The sequence below is a fragment of the Pollachius pollachius genome, assembly GCF_949987615.1.
Source record: "Pollachius pollachius genome assembly, chromosome: 4".
Lineage (NCBI taxonomy): Eukaryota > Metazoa > Chordata > Actinopteri > Gadiformes > Gadidae > Pollachius > Pollachius pollachius.
Genome location: NC_136937.1, coordinates 15,234,173 through 15,246,938, shown reverse-complemented (window position 1 = coordinate 15,246,938; position 12,766 = coordinate 15,234,173). Strand labels below are relative to the sequence as shown.

The following is a 12,766-nucleotide window of genomic DNA, read 5'->3' as shown; positions in this document are numbered from 1 at the left end:
TACAATCCAAAGAAGTATCATATATTGTAACAACGGATCATTTTGGCCCTAAAAACCTTTTTTGTTTGTTCCATATTTCTCTGCTGGATCTTAAAACACGTTGTGTTCATCAATACCAGTGGTCCCAGTCCCCCCTCCAGGGATGAATGTTAAGCAGCCATCTTGTCTCTCCCTCTCCCCCTCCCAGACATCTTCGGGATGTCTCCGCTGGCCAGCCCCCTGTCCCCCTACTCCCTGTCCTCGGACCCCTCGTCCCGGGACTCCTCCCCTAGCCGCGACTCCTCTCTCCAGGGGGGGCTGGGCGCTCGCCAGCCCGTCATCATCCACAGCCGCGGGAAGAAGTTTGGCTTCACGCTGCGGGCCATCCGGGTGTACGCCTGCGACGGAGACGTCTACACCGTCTACCACATGGTCTGGGTACGGACGCCTCTAGAACCGCCTCTTTACCTGGTCTTTAGTCAGGTTTTCTCTCTCGCATGCTCTGACCTCTCTTTGATCTCTCGCTCTGATCTCTCTGATCTCTCTCGCTCTCGAGCTGACCTCTCTGATCTTTCTTGCTCTCGATCTGACCTCTGATCTCTTGCTCTGACCTCTGTAATCTCCCACTCTGACCTCTCTCTCTCTCTCTCTCTCTCTCTCGCTCTGACCTCTCTCTCTCTCTCTCTCGCTCTGGCCTCTCTCTCTCTCTCTCTCTCTCTCGCTCTGACCTCTCTCTCTCTCTCTCTCTCTCGCTCTGACCTCGCTCTCTCGCTCTGACCTCTCTCTCTCACCTATTCTTAAGACCTTGTTCAGCCTATGCTTTTATCCGTATCAGGGTGAATTCAGATAGAGGTAAGATGAAGGACTGGACCAGGTCGGAGGATAGGTATCTCTCTCAAGGGATGCCTGCTTGTGGCCCGCCAACAGAAGGGATTGAACCTGGGTTTGAGTTGAACACATTAATATCCTGCTCCCGTTAACGTTAAACTCAGGCAGAACTCAAAATAATGTCTTCATTGAATGTTGAGCTTATTTCTGCATCTCTGTTCCTCCAGAACGTGGAGGACGGTGGGGCTGCTCAGAAGGCCGGCCTGAAGGCTGGAGACCTCATCACCCATGTGAACGGAGAGGCCGTCCACGGCCTGGTCCACACAGACGTGGTGGAACTGCTCCTGAAGGTTAGAGAGAGCCTGTACTGTACACATGATGTTTATGGTATATTCATATAGATACGCTCAGTTAAAAGACTTGCGACGAAACATTTCATATATAGTTCATCGTTATAGATTTGTATGCTTTATATCTTATTCTATTTGTTCAACATTTTCAGAGTGGCAGTAAGGTAACCATCACCACGACACCCTTTGAGAATACCTCCATTAAAATGGGGCCTGCCAGACGCAACAGCTACAAGAGCAAGATGGTCCGATGCACCAAGAAACCCAAGAAGGAGAGGACCCAAGAAAGGCAAGTCTAAGTGTATAGTCGTATCAATAAAGTAGACCTGGGTGTTTTCCCCCATTGTTTTGCCATATACCAACCAGCAGGGGTAGCTGCTGATGAATCCATCTCAGCCCTGTGTTGCTAAGTGTTATTATGTTATGTGTCAATACTGAATAACAATATTATGTGCAACTTTAGTATAACTTTAGCTTTTGTTTGTAAGTATTCTTTGGTATATATTTTCCAATCCTTAGAACAAAGAACATTAGCATTTTAAAGGCCAAGCTTTTTGGGTTCCTACTATACTAATTAATAATTTCTTAGTACATATTACCTAACTTCAGTTGCCTAATGAAAATGTGTAATAAATATTTATTATTTATCTCACTTTTTCAAATGCATTCTACCACAAACTTGAAAAAGTGTGTAGCAGTTTCTCTAATACAACTACCCATGCTTGCATTGTAGATAAGAGTATAATGGTATAGGTTCTGCCCATGTGTTCTTTGTCCCGAAACGAAATGTTCTGTTTTCTCTGCTGTGTTGTCCGCCCTTCCCTTATTGACTCTAGTCGGCGTTCGCTGTTCAGGCGCTTCGCCATGCAGCCCTCCCCTCTGCTGCACACCAGCCGCAGCTTCTCGTCTCTCAACCACTCTCTATCCTCCGGTGAGAGTCTCCCGGGGTCTCCCTCGCACAGCCTGTCCCCTCACTCCCCTACTGGGGCCCTCCACCCCAAACCAGATTTCAACCAATCAGGTGGAGACCATAAGTCAGACTCTAGTGCACGATCTAACCACCGTGGATGACAGTAATGATGATGTGTTCCTCACGGGATTCCTTAGGATTAGGTGTCCCTCCCTTGATGGGTTTGTTGTCTTCTGTGTTCCAGCTGGTAACTCCTCCCAGAGTAGCTCCCCGAGCTCCAGCGCTCCCAACTCCCCTGCAGGCTCCGGCCACATCCGGCCCAGCTCCCTTCACGGCCTCGCCCCCAAGATCACTGGGCAGCGGCTCCGCCAGGGGCGCCGCAAGTCAGCCGGCAGCATCCCTCTCTCTCCTCTGGCGCGAACGCCGTCGCCCACGCCTCAGCCCACGTCCCCTCAGCGATCCACCTCTCCCCTCCTGGGGGGGCACCCTGTGGCCATCTCCAAGTCTAACCAGGCCTACCCCGCCAAGATCCACTCCCCGCCGACTATCGTGCGCCACATCGTGCGCCCAAAGAGTGCCGAGCCGCCGCGGTCTCCACTCCTGAAGCGGGTGCAGTCGGAGGAGAAGCTGTCCCCGTCCTACACGGGGGATAAGAAACACCTCTGCACTCGTAAGCTCAGCCTGGAGGTGACCCAGGAGGAGGTGCAGGATGAGGAGTTGAGTTGCGGTGACAGGGATTACCTGAGCTTGCACAGCGTCGAGGAGACGCCCTGCGAACCCATGGCTGTCAACCGCGTCCGCCCCGCCGAGCAGGGGTGCCTGAAGAGGGCCGTCGGACGAAAGGTGGGCCGGCAGGAGTCCGTGGAGGAGCTGGACAAAGATAAGCTCAAGGCCAAGGTGGTGATGAAGAGACAGGACTGGTCGGAGAGGAGAGAGTCCTTACAAAAGCAGGACGCCCTGCGAGAGTACGACTCTTCCTCATCCCCTTGTGGAGATGACTGTGACAAAGGTCCAATCAGGTCTCAGAGAGGTGCCGACGGTGGCTTGCTAGAACCCAAAGCCGCCAGCACCACCAAAGACGTCCTGTATAAGAAGCTCAACACGCCGCGCGTCTGCGAGGGAAATTCAGATGCATCCGGTGGGGTAGGTTTTGAGAACGATGGGGTCCTCCGTTCACCCCTGTGCTCCATTCACCCAGATTGGCAGCTCTCGTCTCGACAGGGTAAGGACACGATGAAGCCAGACAGGCTGGACTTCAAAGTGCCCAACATAGATTTCACCAGGAAGAGGTTGTCTTTTGAGGAGCGTGAGGACTGCATGTGTCGACTGTCCCCTGGCATGCACGAGGGCCTACACTTTGCCACGACCCGGTCCAAAAGTCTTCAGCTGGACTCTGCCATGTGTCATGACCACCTGAAGGGTGGACTGGGTCACTCCAACCCTGAAGGCCTGGCCCCTAAGCTCTTCTGTGGACGAGGGGAAAGTGCCGTGGAGAAGCTCCAGCTCATCTCCTCGTCAGAAGGTCCGCTCAGAAAGACCTCCTCAGAATACAAACTGGAAGGGCGTCTTGTTTCTTCCCTCAAACCCCTGGAGGGCACCCTGGACATCGGCTTGCTCTCGGGCCCTAGACTCTCCAAAACAGAGACCTGTCTGTCCAAACTGACCGAGAATGGAAGTCAATTTTCAAGTCTCACAATCTCCTCCCAAAGGCCACTATCCAGCCCCCAGCTGAAACTACTTGCAGAGAAGCCGAAGAGCCCGCTTGCTTGTGCCAGCAGCCCTGGGCCTGTTTTGTCTCTAGATAGACCTGCTTTCTCTGTGGAGCAGCCGCCATGTACAACAACAACTACCACAGAGTCGGAATACAGCGGTTGTGGAGAGCAACCACAGGAATTAAACAGTGAATCTTTGAAGAGTCCTACATGCAAAGTGGAGGCCGTGCTCGTTGGTTGTAAACAAGAGAGCCGAACAGGCACGAAGCCAAGTTCATCACTGGCCCATGAACACAGAAGCTCTCGTCACAGCTCACACTTCTCTGCCTGTGGAAAATCCCCGTCCATACGAGAGGTCAGCAACGAAGACCAAGAGGACGAAGTGGAACAGCAGAACCTGACAACATCGACTGGTACAAAAAACACCTCCAAGGTAGATGACGGAGCTCCGACTTTAGCCCGTGCTGTTCTGAAGACACCTCAGCCTCTTAGCCACAAAAAGCGACCCACGCCACAGAACTCCACCGTTTCCGTTTGTCAAGGAAGTCTGCAAGACACCCGTGTGACCGTTCAATACATCCTTGAGGATTCCCAACACCTTTCCCTGCAGCAACTTCTGTTCCATAGTCCCACTAAAGACAAACAAGAGCAAGATTCCCTTCATAAGCTATCGACCCCTTCCGAAAAAGACGACAAAACCTGTTGTTCAAGGTCCCAGGAGGAGCACAGCAATTTGTCAGGAGTGAGCAAAGAGAAATTACAGCTTCAAAGGCAACCACTAGAAGTGGGTAGGCCTACAACTAGCGCACCTATAGCCCCAGTGGAAAGGATTCAATCTCCCAAAGAGGCAAACTCACGTCCTGCGTTAAAAGAGGTGGTTCCTAAAGGTGCAGTCGACTCCTTAGCATCACTCACTGAACTCACAAAATCCACACCAGGCACTGATCAAAAGAAGGGGGCCTTTGTCCAGCCAAGCACATCAAGTGCAGTAGGGGTTGGCAAAGGTAAGCAGAACAAAGATCCTCCAACAACACCAAAGGGTATGAGGAGTTCTGATGGGGAGAAGGTAGCTCCTGAGAGGACACCGTCCTCGAAAGCTGCCCTGGTAAATACACCACCCAAAGCACCCGAGGAAAGCACCCCTCTGAAAGAACAAAAGGCAGAGGTAGACTGCAAGGAAACATGCATATCCACTACAGGGAAACAAAGACAACCAACAGACGTTGCAACAGGAGATGAAAAGGTTCTGTGCCGGAGAGGTAAGCAAGGAGCTGACCGTCAGCCTCTGGCTCAGACCGTCCAGAAGGTGGAGAGGGAGAAAAAGACATCCGAGAGGGATGGTATCAACACTAGCAGCTCAAAGGGCTGTCTGGAAACCCCACACCCTGTTTCCCCGACTAATGCGAGCAATGTTTCTAAGAAGGAAACCTCCCGGCTGTCAACAGGACCTTCCGCGGATTCGAGAAACAAAGATGTGGTCCGACAAACCGCCGGTATGAACGGAAGAACGTCTTCTGTTGTCACAAAAACAAGCATGTATACGAAATTACAAGAAAGCCCGCCCAAAAGTGTTCCGATAACCTCTGGTCATAACGTCAAAGAAAACACAGACTCAAAACAAAAAAGCCCTCCTCCTTCCAAACCTGGAAGCTCCTCCTTCCCCATGAAGACCCCTGTAAGTCCCATCACGAAACAAACCACCACGACCATGAAACAAACCACCACGACCACAACGACTACCACCACCAAACAAGGCCAAGAAGCCAGGCGTAAAGACGCCTCAATCAGACCTCCAGTTGCGGTCAGCAAAGATAAGGACGCAAGCTTAAAGGACATCAGGCCTGCTCTTTCTGTGCCACAAAAGATTCCACAGCATCTCAAGGAGGATCTCATGCCTCAGCCAAACATCTCCCCATCCCCCACTCCTCCACAACCAGCACCACCACCATCACCTCAAGGGCCTGCATCGAAGAAAGAGACGCCCAACGGTGGGGTCTGCTTGGGCAGGGTTTGCCGCGATCCGGAGCCTGCACAGAAGGCCTCCATGGAGGGTCCAGGAACGAGTGGGCTCAAAACGGACGCTCACAAGGAGCGGCAGGGTACAGCGGTCCTGGGGATCAGGCCCGGTGCAGCACTGGACTCCAGGGCCACACCCTCTGACAAACTGACGTCCTCTCATCACCGCAAGGAGCAGGCGGAGAGGAAGAAGAAGGAGATGGGTCAGGAGGGTGTGGCTGCGCAGAGGAAAGAGGCGTCCAGAGGGGGGGCGGTTGTCGTGGAAGAGGGTGGTTCGGGGGCTGATAAAGACACTGGTAGGTGCAAGCAGCGAAAAGACTCACCGAGGAAGAAGTGAATCGTTACTTGGCAGCACATCATGCAGAATTTTGGTGAGGAACAAAAAAAAAGTTTCAAAGATTTTGCCACTACATTATCATGCCTTTTATTCTTGTTTTGAAGACCGGAGAAGCTGTTGCTGTGTGTGTGTGTGTGTGTGTGTGTGTGTGTGTGTGTGTGTGTGTGTGTGTGTGTGTGTGTCATTGTGTGCGCGTGTGTGTGATTAAACATGAGCACAACAATTGCATTGCTCAGAAAGTGTGTACTTGATACGAAAACCTATGAAAACACTGAAAATGTCCATAAGACTGAATGTAGGCAATGGATTGCTAACACATTTTTGGGAGAATTAGTAAAAAAACAAATGTGTTCAGTCAATGTTTTGAGATGTATTATTTTTGATAGCCGAATGCATTGTGCAATCCGCAAGTCAGGGACGACAGGGGAGCTTGATGAAGCTGGTACTGTAAGATCAGTGCCATATTTGATTTTTGAATTGCATTCTTATGTCACAGCTCTGGGCACCGGAATGGTGATGGGACACTAATAAGGCACTACAATAACCGAGGTGTTAGTCAGAACCGACTCCACTATTATCACTCGAGAAATGTACTCAGTATATCAGTGTTTATTTTTAGAGTTCCTAGTCGGACTGTTGGCAGTTAGTTTCCGGCCGTTCGTACTCAAAAAAGAAAATGCACTATGTCCCGTCCTTCTGCGTGGAACTTTTAAAAAACAGCCCTCCTTTTGTTTCTAGAAACAGCGGTTTGTGACAAAGGCGTACGGACGTTAAAACGGTGGCGTTCTCAGCAGGTTGAGCGCTAGCTACATTCCACTCACCCACACGTGTACATGTAAAGAAAGGGATTGATTTTTATGCAATATGTTGTAAATATACAGTAAGAACCGGGACGTGGGTGTTTCTATTATGATGTGTAGATATTTGCGATCACATGTTGGTGTTCTAACTTAAGCTAGCGTAACGCGTATCCCGTCCGTAAGACATCCTCACGTAGAACTTGTTTTAAAAAATTTTACTTGAAAAGTGAGGAAATGTGACGCGGTCGGGCATCTGGGCTTTTCTTAACGTAGCATAAATTAGCAAAACTGTGAGGGTCGACATTAACGAAGAGTGTTTTATTAATGATGCCATAATGTTGGTGAACTGACTTACTGTGTTTCTAGGGAGCGGTGTGTGTTTGTGTGTGGCGTAGAAAAACGTCACACGAGGTGTGAAGCAAAGCTGAACAAACACAGAGACACTGAGCAGAGTAGCTTTGCAAGGAGAACCTGCCATACTTTGAAGTGTTCAGGGTGGCTCCCTACGACTGGGTGTTTATGTGCGAGCACGTTTGGGTGTGGTGTGTTGGAAATCATGGTAAAGTAGACACGGACACAGAGTCCAGTTTGCAAAAGATTAACATTTTGAGCTGCAGTTTAATAAAAATGGATTCTGGATCGGTTAAGTGTTTCTAATAAAAAGTATATCACTGTGCAACAGTTGGCTTACAGCTTCATCAAGGCAAATATTAGAAACTAACATAGACGGTGTATAGCAAAAGGCCATCTTACTTTCATGATGCTTGGTACTATACCGATTGGGGTGCAGCCACATCTCCCGCTCTCAGCTCTTTCAACACTCAGTCACATGCACACATCCGATACACGGTAGATGCCTTTAAATTACCAACCCTAAATGTCCCCCAGAAGGTAGCCTAGGTCTCTATGTTATGCAGTATTTGCTCTGTTGTGCTGGCTATATAAAACCAATAGTTTTGTCTACCTATATGTTGGGGATGAGAAAAACAACCTTATCCTTGACGAATGAATATAGAGTTTATGTAAAGGACTATATAACCACTAATGCAAACTCAAACCACACAAAACGTGTCCTTAGAGAGGAGCGGTTTGTCAGAATCTGACATTGACTCGGGTAAGGTATCGTACACGTATACTAATGTCTTCTGGGAGAACACATGCACCTTAATGTTATTAATGGCATTCCCCCGGTAGTCTTAGAGGGGAACGTCATGAGAGGTGGTTTGAGAAACATGATCACAGGTTCCTCTGTCAAAACAATTTCACTCACTTTCAAAACCCTAATGAATTCAAATTGATTCAAAAGTTAGTTTTTAATGCAATCTCCCTTCCCCAACCATCACCGTTCTCTCTCAAATTGGACTTTCGAAATCCTCAAAGCACATTCAATGTTTGTTTACAAAAGAGTCATGTATGTATATTTTGTATATTGTTCATTTGCCAAATCTATGTTCCGTGTCACAGAGAAATGTTGTCAGGTTGTTCTTTTGACGCGTTTGTCCTTTTGCTTTGTATTTGTTTTGTTATCTTGTTTTCTGTGATGATAAAGTATTAGATGAAAATGCTTAGTGTGTTTCTTTTCTTTTAGGATCTGTGCAATAAAGTGTTTGAGTTTTGTATTTTGCCCAAGGAAAGCTCTATGGATGTCATAGATGTTGTATAGTAAAAAAACGATATTTATACTTCTAATGTTGCGTAATAATGCAAATAAATTGCAATGATCAATAATGAATACCTTTAATTTTTTCTCCATGTCCACTTGTAGATTCCAAAGCTCAAGGTAGTTCTGTTCTTTATAACAATCTTCATAAAGGTGCATGTATTGGGCTCACCGTAGCGATCACTATCAAATATGTAGGCCTACAGTTGTCTCATTGCTTTTCTGAATAGGTACAAGCTATAGGTTATTCCTATGCATCACACAAACCATCACTATGACATGGGGTGTCCTCGCTTTTTTAAAGATAATCATCCTCTTTTGTTTAAGTTTGAGACAATACTTTAGCCACACCCTGACAACAAGAAACCATAACCCAAACATATGGGATACAGATATAAACATGATCACGCCACACCGCCACAAGCAGGCCTAAGATAAAAGTTGTTAACATCGAGTTCAAAACTCTTCATAAAAAAAAGTCCCCTATCCTAGACCTCTATAAACAACGAGCAACAGTAAAACATTGGTGTGAAAACATAGCTTCCTCCCCACACAGTCTTTTGCCACAGCTCTCAACTCTGGGCTCTGTGGAACCGGAGAGAAGAGCTCTCTGTGGCTGAACCTTGGCTGCTTGGACGCGGTACAAGTACATTCTGTGACTTGGGAACCCGCCAAGTCCCATTCCAGCCCTCACATCTCATGTTGCAATGGCAGCTTTCTGCCAGAACGCTCCAAGTCCACAGAGGGCGGCCATTCATGCAACCAGGGAAAGGCTAAGGGGAAAAAGCCCTCCCTTTTTTACGTGGAAATGGTCAAATAATATGATTTCTCGTGGTTTGAGTTCAAATGCGTTTTAATGGGCCTCGGCCAGAGCTGGTGAGCTGTGCCATCGCAGCACAGCAACACAAGCTGTGGACTAGCACTGTTTTGCTGGTGGTTGATTTCATTGTTGTCATGTCAAAAGTTGGATTTAGAATGTCTATAAAAGGAAGATATTTTGTTAAGGTTAAGACCTATTGGTGTCTGAATGTGGTTTCTATTTTAAGTGTAAAAAAACTGAAAAGTTCAACTTTTATATGCTCATTGCAGTTGACGGCAATACTTATTTTGTGAAGTGTTATCAATGCAAGCCAAATTATTAATAACATTAAATAATCCACTGTAATTGGGACCCATTAATCATGAGATTACGACGTCAGCAGAAATATGCTTTCTCCCCCTTATGATTTATAGAAACCTTACTTCGAAGTGGATCCAACGTATAAACACTTCACATCGATGTTATCTTTTCAACAACCTTCACCAGAGTCTATAGCCAACGTATAGTCAGTCGTTTACATGGGAACACCTGATGTTTGTGCATCTCAAGCCCAGAGTTAAGCTACTTTTCAAAACCATGACCCATTTACTGGCACAGGCTCGTTTTGGCTCTGAGATGTGGTCGAGTGAGGCTGAGGTTGGATTCTAGAACATTCGGCACGCGGCTCCGCCCCTTTTGAGCTCATAGCACTCTTTGTCCCCTCTCTCAACCGAAAAGTCAACAAGTCCTATTTCCTCTTTTCCACAAGCTGAGTAAGGCCAGGCCCCCCTACCGTATCGCTTTACCGGATGAACATTTAGGTATTGAACCATGAGGGTGACCAGTATGTGATGACCGGTGTCACGGTGGGTAAGAACGTGATGGGAATGTGCATCATTTGACAACGCCTTTCAGCACACAGATCCTTCAAGTTCCTCAAAGATCTAGTTCTGTTTCTTCAGACGCGTCCTGGTTCCCCAGTTACAAACCCTTACATAACCCTGGGTTAGGGTTATGCAAACAACTAATAATTAATGATGAAAAAACTGTTAACTTGTGCCAAAAAGATATTTTAGTAACAATTAACAAATATTAACAAAGGGTTAGGTAATGACTAGTTTGCTATTTAATATGGCACCTTATTATAAAGTGTTACCAAAATTGATACAGAAAATGCACACGTGGTGCAGATACCTGCCTGGTAACTTGGGATTTAGGACTTGAGGGATTATTTGGCACAGTTGAAACACCACCTGTAGACGAACTGTATCCAGAAGCTGCAGTTCTTGCTTTCACTCTCACTCTAATGATTTCCCAACTGTAAGGAATGTGTTGGAACAATGGCCACCGGTAATGTTTCATCTACCTCTCAAACCAAGAGAAAAAGAAGAGTACCGATCTAGTCCCACTGAGGAGGGGATCCCCTCTTGTCCTCAGGAGCCGGGGTCACGGCTAAGCGGCCGTGACACAATGGCTTGTGGTCCGACAGAGGGCCTTAATGCCCTGTCTGAGAAGGGTTTAGTGCTGGTCCTGAGCCCAGACCAGCTACTGTTTCCAGTGAGGCTTAGCGCAGCATTAAGGTAGGCCCCCGCCGACTAATGCAAAGTCACTGGAGAACGGCAGCAGGGTGACTGCAGAGTCCCTCAAAGGAGGCCGCATCTAAGCAGAGGCCGGAGCACAGCTATCTGTTAGTATTGAGCCATTGATGGGAAAGCATGAGGTAGATTTGGACTGTTTCTGTTTTTGGAAGTTTATATGGTTTAAATATCCCCGTCTGCGTACATTAAAAAGGATCCAAAACAAAGTAGGTTTAACCGGAGAACATATTTGGTTCCTTCTTCTGTGGTGGTCTAACCCAGTTCCAAGCAGCTCATGAAGGATTGTCATTATCAGGACCTGTGTAACCACAAACACACGTACACACACACGTATAGACACACACACACGTTTACACACACACACAGGCATTCAATAATATTTCAACAGTAAATGAATGATCAACACAAATGCTAGGGCTGTTTTATGGTGGTTGTTGCAGATACCTCAGCTTTCGTAAGAGGGAGGGAGAGAGACAGAGTTTTGCCAAGTGTCCCTCCCACCCTTCCGCAACATACAGAATAGCAGTGGCAAAAGTAGTATGTTGTCTTTGTTGAGCTATATCAGTACTGAGTTGGGTTGGGAACTTGATACCTTGATACCTTGTACTTACTTATATACAGTTTACAAAGCATCATGCTATTGCATGACATATACATATACATAAACATACAAACAGTATATACAGTACATACATACATATATGTATGTTTGCTGGGACCTGACTTGTGTGTTAATGATTATAATAGTGAATGGCCATCACTGATACCCAGAACCCACATAGTAAGCAGCATCAACATGTCAACACGGCTACTATCAAGTAGTAGCCGATAGCAGGACAATACCAAAGAATGCTGAGTATGGATTACCGACATAGAAATATGATTCACTACTGATAGTTGCAGAAGCTTCCTTCCTTGCTCATTGTGAAACTACATGTTTCAAACTTACTTAATTTTCCATGAATTGCACAAAAGAAGACTTCTTCCAACAATAGAGGCTGCATATAGTTTCTCCCACAAGTACAGCTGGAGACAAGCAGCAGACTCAACCAGAGGTTATAGGCTAGTACCAAAGCTCCTGATCCTCTTCACCAATGGGAGCCCGTGTGCTGGAGAGGTTAAATATATATGTATATATATATATATATGTATATATTATACAATACTTGTTTTTCAGCAGTTCCATTAGTCTACCCATCTCAATGTGTATCGACCTTCTCATTGTGGGTTTGCGTTGCAGATATGCCAGGCCAACTTTGATTGCTCAAAGTATTTCCCTTAAACACAGACCATTGTTTCATTTACTTTTTCAGAGCCACTATCAAGAGCGTGATGAGTTTGTTGTTCAGTAGAATACGTCTAGGGGTAAACGCGTATGAGTGTGTATTTGATAACAGGGCGCGCTGACCCTGAATGCCAAGGGTCGCGGCCTGCCCAGTGCAGCTGGCCGCTGATTAGTGAGTAATGGAGTTAGGTCACTAAGTGGGGTAAAGGGCTCTGCGCTGTAATTGGGATCCAGTGGATTTACCTCCTGGAATGTCTGAACCTCGCTGCCTCCGAGAACACGCATTAAGCTTCTCTCTCCAGGGCCTACAGAGGATTTGTTTGTTTATATTTTACTTGAAACATAGAAACGTATTCCATGTTAAGGTTTGTTGATCGTATAGAAATACTTGTACTAAATAATTAATGATAGTGAAGTTATTGTTCAGGATCAGAATTATGTTGCGTGTTGAGTGCAAATAGTTCCCGTTCCTTGTTCTTTCTTCCCTAACCC

At 46.8% G+C, this 12,766-nt stretch overlaps 1 protein-coding gene across 2 annotated transcripts in view; it reads left to right on the top strand.

The window, feature by feature from the left end:
• mast4 (microtubule associated serine/threonine kinase family member 4) overlaps window positions 1-8,633 on the top strand; it is a 65,677-nt gene extending 57,044 nt beyond the window's left edge. For both annotated transcript variants that reach the window (XM_079734945.1, XM_079734944.1), the window contains exons 25-29: window positions 188-417; window positions 1,035-1,157; window positions 1,310-1,446; window positions 1,994-2,178; window positions 2,312-8,633. In XM_079734945.1, the coding sequence (XP_079591071.1) occupies window positions 188-417; window positions 1,035-1,157; window positions 1,310-1,446; window positions 1,994-2,178; window positions 2,312-6,132 (4,496 nt within the window). In that variant the 3' untranslated portion in view covers window positions 6,133-8,633. The remainder of the gene's footprint in view (window positions 1-187; window positions 418-1,034; window positions 1,158-1,309; window positions 1,447-1,993; window positions 2,179-2,311) is intronic.
• Window positions 8,634-12,766: the final 4,133 nt, after the last annotated feature.